General features: G+C 47.1%; 2 protein-coding genes across 2 annotated transcripts; both read right to left on the bottom strand.

Annotated features, from left to right (window-relative positions):
* Nucleotides 1–484: 484 nt before the first annotated feature.
* On the bottom strand, nt 485–5,837 carry T265_08274 (hypothetical protein; the record flags this gene model as incomplete). Its single annotated transcript, XM_009174022.1, has 9 exons — nt 485–520; nt 603–689; nt 736–780; nt 831–896; nt 949–1,055; nt 1,105–1,254; nt 1,300–1,543; nt 3,472–3,644; nt 5,735–5,837. The coding sequence occupies 9 exons, from the start codon at nt 5,835–5,837 to the stop codon at nt 485–487; spliced, it is 1,011 nt and encodes a 336-aa protein (XP_009172286.1).
* Nucleotides 5,838–7,903: 2,066 nt separating this feature from the next.
* Nucleotides 7,904–8,140, bottom strand: T265_08273 (hypothetical protein; the record flags this gene model as incomplete). Its single annotated transcript, XM_009174021.1, has 1 exon — nt 7,904–8,140. One exon carries the CDS (start codon nt 8,138–8,140, stop codon nt 7,904–7,906), a length of 237 nt encoding a protein of 78 aa, XP_009172285.1.
* Between the last annotated feature and the right edge of the window lie 839 nt (nt 8,141–8,979).

Here is an 8,979-nt window from a genome sequence, read left to right as displayed (position 1 = left end):
GTCCCTGTCCCGTCCACCCTTACTCTTTTCTTTACAATAAGGCTTTCAAATAAGTCATGGTTGTACGGCAGTGAAGCATCGGTGTTGAACACTGATGTCATGCTGTCGATGACGATGACGATGATGAAGTCAAACGACTAGGCCTAGCCTAGTTGCCTGATGAAATGAGTAGCTACGTATTGAGGGCCATAGCGTTCACGTAGATTTTTAAATAAACTATAGCATCGCAACTAAACACGATGACGATGATGAAGTCAAACGACACTCATAGGCCTAGTTGCCTGATGAAATGAGTAGCTACGTATTGAGGGCCATAGCGTTCACGTAGATTTTTAAATAAACTATAGCATCGTATGGCAACTAAACACCACAAGGTGAACACTGATATTGTGCCGTTGATTAGGTGCGGAATTCGTGCTGTGATTGACAACTCAGTGCGGTCAGTGTGTGTGACTTTATTCGGCAAATCGAGTGGCTTAGGCGCCTAAGACCAGCTAAGCACCGTCATTAGATAAAATGCCTAGAAAACCGTATTTCATAACCAAGACCAAGTACATGAAGTAAATACCCCCACAAGGTCTCCGAATCCACACCCTGCTTACCTTCAGCGCCTTGTTCTCATTGCGCAATGAAGCTATCTCAGCCAACAGGCTCTCCACTGTGGGTCCTTTCACCGGAGGTTCCGCATGCTATAGAAACAGGCATAACAATTAACAATTTGCGGTGGGGACTCACCGAAGCATGCGCGTGGCTAACTTTGATAGGTTTAACCTTCTCGTCCTAAACCGGAACAGTGAGAGGTGACGAGCGGGGGCAACAGGAAAACTTACGGATGCCTGCTGGGTTCCACTGAAGACACATTTCAAAAACGTGTCTGTGGTCTGTGCAGTCGAAACCTATAACGATGGGAAAAGTGAAAAATTAGTCCCCTCGCTCCCGTCGACATACCACTTCCTCCAACGGACGTGTTTCTGAATCACTTATGGTCAAAGATTTTATCAAGACACGTTCTCTCGGTCTGTCCAAATCGGATGAATCCATAGGCTTACATGTGACTATGGGGGATAAGGTGAGGATGACGGTGGGAGGGTGGGTGATAGTTACCCGTGACTTTGACCGATTCGTTTGGTTGAAGAACCGCAGAAACGGGAGAAGCGGATAGTTTTTGTGAGAAAACGTGCAACTTGAACCACATTTGCTCACGTGAGGGATTGGTCAGTGTGACGGTGGCCGAAGATGGCTTGTTAAATGGTCCTTAAAGAGGAAAACTGTGAGAAGCGAACAGGGGGGTCCAGATACCTTCAAACACCAAATCGTGACTGGGCTCGACAACTAGTTCGCCGGGTAGTCGTAAAACGCAAATCAGTTTTGAATCTCTGATTTTGTTCGGATGGGCATATTGCCACTGGAAGGGAGCATAATACGAAGAATGTGAACAGACACCAACCACTTCTTCCAGCGTGGTCGAATCGCCGTCTGGCATAGGCATGCTTTGAATCATAAATTTGTGTTTTGCTTTTTCTGCAGGGTCATAGTTGAATGGCTGAAGCATAACTGTTTATGCGGGAAAGAGTGTGACACGAACCAGACCACTTACCGGCCACGTTGAGTCGTTCATGTGGCTTTAACACCCCACTGCTTGGTCTTACACAGTATCGTTTGGGGACCGTTGTTTTGACCTTGAAACATACTGATTGGTCTTGGAGATTGGTCAGCTGAATGTGAGATGTTACGACGTCAGTGAATGGACCTGATCATTGAAGGGGAATGGAAAACGTAGGCGGCACTATGAGTGGTTGTCGCTAACGGTGAGTACAAAAGTATTAAATTATTCAGTAGTCATTTGCGAAGTGATCGGACAATAAATAATGCAGAAAACCCATTTTCTATGAATTGGATCGGTTAGGTGCTGATTTACTTGTACCCTCTCAAGTCTTGATCTGTCTTGGTCTTTGATGTTCAATACCTATCAATCTATGTAGCAAAAACAGCAAAGCAGGATGATGACTGGTGATGGCTCCTGACTATTCAGTTGGATAAATTAGCATAACGAAACCTCATCAATAGGTCGGATGCGGTTATTGCTTGTTGACCATATGGGTGTTGGTCTGTTTGCCGAGTTTGGCAAATCAAAACTGATTTCCAACCGCGGCGGACGACCGGAAGCGCTAGCGCAGACTTGAAGCAGGGTTCAAATCGCATGATCATGTTGACACGATAGCTTAAGACTATGGTAGAATTTCCAGGCCATGCAGAGAATATGGACAACCAGGGACACATTCATCGGGGGTTACGACCTTACAGCAAATGCGACGATATTACACTAGAATGTCAAACCACCGTAGTAACGAGGTAGCGAAGCTGGGTAAAAAGGTATGTGGCTTGGATGAATTGACGAGAGCAACTGATCCTCAGCACTCACGTCACTTTTTTACTGTATGTGACTCAGGTGAGCTCAGCTACCTGAAAGAAGCCTAAGGGAGATGGACAGGGGAAAAACAAAATATCCAGTGTGGACAAAATTCAAGGTAGCAAACAAGTCGGGTATCTCTAAACTAGCAGGACTCTAGTTGACAAGCTTTCAAGGACAAATGGAGAAAAAAACAATCCACCCAGTTTTTGGCGAAAGCCGATACAAATACTCAAAATTAAGACTAGGTGAAACAAAACATCGACAAATCAAATCAATCTATCTATCTATCAGCTATAAACGTGCACCACATGCACGTCGGCTCCAGCTGCTACAGTTTCGATCACCGGAAGACGGGAAATCGGAATACAAAACAAAACCTTGGAGGCGAAAGCATGTCCAGTTAGTTCGGGAATTGGGTAGCCACAGATTGAAGACCATAGCTTTGATGCACGAGAGCCAATGACTGCGTGATTGGGCCTTTTCCGTTAATGTCGACGGCCACTGGTGATTTGGGTCCCCATCCAAGGGGGCGGCAGTTGCCTACCAGACTGAGTGTGCTGGTTAGTGTCCTCGTACTTCGCTGCCAGATCAAACATCATCCACCTCTCGGTCGCTTCCACTCAACACAGGGCTGGGCGAAAAGAGCTCTGCGAGGCAGACGATCATCTGGTATGCGGAGAGCACGATCCAACGAGCGCAGACTATGAAGCGTGGATAATTCATCTATCGCAGGGGAGTTTCTTCTTCCTAAGACCATCCGTCGTACCTCAGCATTACTGATCAGATATCTCCACCAGACCTGACCAATGCTGCGGAGACACCGATGATCAATCATTGACATCTTCCGTATGTCCTCTGCGCGTAGGGGCCACGTCTCCAATCCATAAAGCAGTAAGGATCGCATTGCCGCATTGTACTCTTCCGTTGACAGACATGCTCATGTCACGTCGGCGCCATAGGCGTCCGAGGTTAGCAGAAGCTGCCCTGACCTTCCTGATTCGATAAATAGTCTCATCTCCAGCCACTCCACCGAGACTTAACGACGTCGATTGGCTCACCTGCAAGCATGAGGTGTGGGTTTGATCCCACCCAGTCTTGTAGAAGCACTTTACACTTTGCAGGTGTGAAACGCATACCAAACCGTGCGGCAGAGTTGATACGTTATTTAAAATCACTTGCATTTGAGGAGGATCTGAACCAAGGACAGCAATATCGTCCGCATACTCAATGTCTGTAATGTAACGTCAAGGGAGCATCTCGACTCCTGAGGTTTCAGAGGCAGGCATAGAAATTTCAAGCAGTGGATGTGGTGAACTCAGGCGAGAGCTTCCCGTATATTCGCACGTGGCGACAGGAGTTCACATACAGTGCCCTCATAAGGGAGGGAAATTTAAAACTTTGGAAATTTGGAAATTAAGGGAGGGACACCTTTGATCGCCAGACACTGCCAAAGTTGCTGACGATCGACAGAATCAAAGGCAGATTTCAAACCCAGATAAAGGACAAACGTGGGGTGTCTAAAGGAATACTGCTGTTCAAGAATTTGTCTCAACGTAAAGCTATGTTCAATGCATCCCCAGCCAGGGCGAAACCAAGCTTGATTCTCACGAACCTGTCGCTCCCGATAATCCATCAACCTATCCAAAATAATGTCACAGAGCGACTTAGATGCGACGGATACCAGGCTGATAACACGATGGTTTTTAGGTGAAGTTCTTGCTCCCTTTTTGAAAACTGGGATGAAAGTCGAGGAACTCCATTCTACTAATACTGTTTTCGTTCGAAATCTTCTGCAGTATGATTGTCAGACTATTCACCAAGACCTCGCCACCTTCTTCGAAGAGCGTGGGGTCTAGACCATCTGGGTCAGGTACCTTGTCGCATGTCAGGGTTGAATTTCTGTTGCTGATAATGGGTTGGTATCAATGTTCCACTCGGGCCCGCTTGGTTCTTCCAGCGGTTGTGTTGAAGGAGACCAGGACCCCACTGGAGAAAATCAAGAGCGAGTTCCAGATTACACGGTGTTAACGACGGAGCGATTGAAAAATGATCATATGTTTGACGACGGCAGCTTATTAGCCAGTGTCTATGAATGTACGGTGAGGCGGTAAAAGTGCATGTTCGCTTATGCAGTAGAAGCGACTGGAGATTGGGACCGACTCATTTTTACTCACCGCGTCACGGGGCATTGAGGACCACACAACCTAAAACCGCCGCAGATCCCTTTTTTATGATGGCACAACGGCGCTAGCTCTAGTTTGACAGCTGTTGCATATAGGCTAAGGGGGTTCTGGAGGCGGGGACATCCATTTGTGATGGATTTTGGGGCGGCGAACAGGAGTCAAGGGAGAGGGCAAACTAGACCAAACCAAGATCCAACAGCCTCGACTACAGTTCCACTCTCCACGTCCTTCTTGATTCTTCACAATCTGGACTTGACTGTGTATCTTGAAAATCACGCGGCGCTGAAGGCGCCACTCGTACACAAGTTCCCATGTTACTCCTTGACTGTCCCAATCATTTTACTGATTGTGTCTCACGAGCAGTAGGTGTTCAGGATGTTTTCGCAGTCAACTTGTTTCCCTCTAAAATACCGTTATAGATTAGAGCAAACCAGACTTGGGATCCAGTTGAAATTTTTCAGGCTGTGAAAAATGAGACTGACCAATGGGTATCACAGAATTGGAGTTACTTGTGCTTTGTTTGTAAAACAGATAACATAATCACGATCAGAGGCTCAATGATCGAGGTTCGTCAGGAGCTATCCTGGTCACATGCTTCGACAGAAATTTTACGCTTTATGAACGACCCTCGCCCATAATACGAACAAGTTTTCGAGGCGGAGGTGAGCTAAATGCTACTCCGCCACGTTCCGACTGATCAGGAAGCACGCCCCCTTTACGACAGTTTTCAACAGAAGGCTAAAGTACACAACTATCTATTTGTGGTTTGCGATTTCAATGATTGCAGTTGGGTGGACAAGAAACACCTCCCTCTCATTTTCATAATACCGACGGCGAAGACGAAATAGAGCTGGAATCGGAAGTCGCACGAAGGATGATGCTTATCACAACCGATAGAACAGAAGTGATGTAAGCCAATTGGAGAACTCGACGGTTGGGTTGAGGAAGCTAAACCCAGCACTGGCTCCTATTTTGTATAATGTCAGGAAGAGTATTCACAGAATCCAGCAGAGGCTGATTTTACAGTCAGTTATTTTATACGTTCACTCCACCTTCGTCGTTCACCTTCAACTTTTCGTTTCCAGTCTGAGCCCGTGTGCGTGAGCGAAATTCGTTGAAGCAAGCGACGTATACGTACGCACCGTATATAAAGCTGCATGGGAACCGTCCTTATAGCGAACGAGCTCGGTTTCCTCATCACGAGCTTGATTGTTAGTTGTATGACACTCACTAGTTGACATGACTCATGCAGAGCACTTGGATCGCGGCAAAAGTATCCGAAGAATGGCAGTTATCTACGGTCGATCAAAAAGGGTATTAGAGCTGAATGTATATACTCGAAGCATCAGTTCGGAGAGTAACGCTTCCCAACTGCTAGCAGGTATCATCCCACACAGACTAATCAGCAACTGTGAGAAACTGTGAGAGCCAGTGCAGGCTCGTCAAGGTCGCGAACGAATCGGCCATATGTTCACTCTTCGACAGGCCCTAAAACACCACCACATTTACATAAAACCAACAGTCCTCCACCGCCTATGCCTGATGGTAGCATCCAACTCACTCGACCTTGTTTTGCAGTGATGCCATACCTGTGCAATTCTTATATCCCAACACACATGGGCACCATGACTACACGGTGAATACATCACAAAAAAAGGTGTTCAGGTTTGGCTCTAGTCATCTTCTTTGTCCTTGTAGAGGAAGCCGATGAAATGTTTTCATCAGTTGGTGTAGAATTACTTTCTTCAAAAGACGTCATCGACATAGAGTATGCAGCTCGCTCGATTTTCTAGAGCGGCCCGCCTCCGGGCAGTTTGTACTAACTCCAAGACTGGGTGGATGCAACACCAAAACTGGATGTGAGGCTCGGAGCAGTAGGAGCGGTTGGTAGCTTCACCTAGATAGACATCTGTGTCTCTCAAACGGCAGTACCTCTGATGGAATGCAAGGGTATTCAAAGACCACTTTTCTATCAAACCTCATCTACTTTTGCGGACATGACTTCAGTTCGTTGGAGGTCAAGATAATTAAGCGTGCAAAACTGCTGACCTCGAGGTCTGTGCATCAAATAGACCTGCAGCTCTTTTCTGGCTACTGTCTATGCTTCGGCCAACCTGGAGTATGCCAGCCATCGTGCCTCCTTCGGGTTATATGGCAGTTATGCGTCAAAGGGGTCTACCAGCTAAACGTTGAAGGTATTCATTTTTATTTTTGTCTGTCGGAAAAGATCAGGGTCTGACAGTAATGAATTGTGTTATGCAGCGCATTATGCCAATACACCGTGTGTTGGGGGTAATGGGGCTCTTGTGAGCGTTCTGAGCAATATCAGATCATTTGATCTTCGAAGCCGCTTCAACCGTATTGAATAATGCATCCGGTGGTCAAGGTCAAACATTGAATGAACCGAACGTGCGGTTTTCAGGGTCGATATTTTTTAGCCCGTCCATTCTCGGAGGAAGGCGGCATAGTCGCTTCCATAACTATGGACATGTTGGTCGCCTGAAGGACATACCCTGCAGTCTTCGCACTCTTATCGCTGAGTACAGCACGAAATAAGCTCCAGCCCCCCACGTAATTTGTCTCTCGGGTAGGGGGACTCGCTGATCTTCGGAGAGTTGCTTCCCGCTAGCGTTCCTAGCATGGTTGGAACTGAGGCTGAGTTTCGGCGAGTGTATCCTGCAGCGTCACTTCAGCACTTAAAAGTCAACTACTACGACAGGGTGGCAGCTTTGGGCCGGATGTTTCCAACATATATGACGGAACTGGCGAGTGCTGGCTGTTCGCCTGTTGGTCTTACCAGAATTGGGATTTAAAGACAAGCTTAGTTGAGCAATTTCATTTGAGTATTAAATAACGCAAAAACAACCGGGTTCCTTCCGTCTTTATTTTATCCAAGATAGACTACGTTGCTGGAGGACTACGGGAAATTCCTATACCGTCTGCATGTTCTGGATTTGTCTTGAAAATAGTTACCGCCTGATGTGAATGGTTGCATTGACATTCCATCTTTACCAGGAGAATTAACGATCTCCGAGGAACCAACTGCCTCTCTGTCGACTGGATCGGCTTGCTTATCACAGTTGCGGGAAACTGGGATGATCGAATCTCTAGACTCTTTTCGGCAGTCTATTTGTCAAGCTAGTATACTGATCCACCTAAGCCCGCCTTAAAACTAGTTGCTCGGGCCAGACGAAGTACAGGTGGCTGTCACCTTTCCCCAAATTGTTTTTCCATATTTTTTTTCGCTGGACTGAACCTGTCTCCGAAAACGTTGGCAATTGATGTTCTTACTGGATCCCTCACTGGATCAGTTGATTGCTGAGGCATTCAGGATATTCCGATTGTCGTACTTAGCCGTGCCAATGACGTACTCATTGTCCGGATCCCAGTACTTTGCAGCCCCTTCTAAATACCCAAAACAATAAGGGACTATTTCTACGAGAGGCTGCAACAAGTTGTCCACCAGACCTCGATACATAGCGTACTGGCGGCGGCATGCGATTGGTGTGGTTGGATTGTTGGACGGAACGACCGCAAACATCATCTTTTAAATCTATTTGGATTAAGCAGAAACTGTTAAAGGCCCCTAAGAGCAGATCCGTAAAATCCGTCTCCTTTAACCCGCTGCCAGCGGTACCTCAAAAAACGTACCGGTAGGGTAATCAGATAACAATTACACAGTTTCCCAGAATAACTACGTTCTGGTTCGTGCATGATGGGCCCAGTCGGTTAGAGACGGTAAATCCCATAGAGGCACGGGTTTTGGAGACCTGCGGATTCAGCTCATCATATTGCCAGCTGATGGACGAGATGGCCCAAGTGGTTAGAGCGCAAATTTACTGACCGGAAGGTCCATGGTTCGAACCCAACCTCCTCCTCTCGACTACCCGTCTAAGCTTGGGCAACCTGGCAGCATCCCAGCCCTCGTGCAACCTTCGGGTGCCATGGCAGTTAGGCATCGAAAGGGTGCGATAGCTGAACGATTATTATTTATTATTGCCAGCGTACCTATTGTGAAGTGGGATAGGTAGCTATGCATTGGAGGCGGGAGCTGATAAATTGTTGCGGAAATACAGCACTGTCAGTGGAATGTTATGCGTGAGAATTCGGAATGGAGCCATGCATTGAAGGTAACAGCTTGGATGCACGAGCGCCGTTGAGGGCGCGACTGGGCCATGTCTGACAATGTCTCTAACCATTGGTATGGTTCGTCTCGAGGTCCCCATCCAGGTAGACGGCAATGACCAGCGCAGCTGAGTTTGCTGGCAGTGAGTTCTATACTTCACTGCCAAATCATTGTTTGGCCGCCTCTGGCTCTCTTGATTGTGCGAAAAGAGCCCTTCGAGGAAGTCGGTCGACTGGCATACGCAACACGTGGCCAAG

Source organism: Opisthorchis viverrini, assembly GCF_000715545.1.
Source record: "Opisthorchis viverrini unplaced genomic scaffold opera_v5_210, whole genome shotgun sequence".
Taxonomy (NCBI): Eukaryota; Metazoa; Platyhelminthes; class Trematoda; order Opisthorchiida; family Opisthorchiidae; genus Opisthorchis; species Opisthorchis viverrini.
Note: the sequence above shows the minus strand (reverse complement) of the source record. Positions and strands in the feature narration are given on the sequence as shown.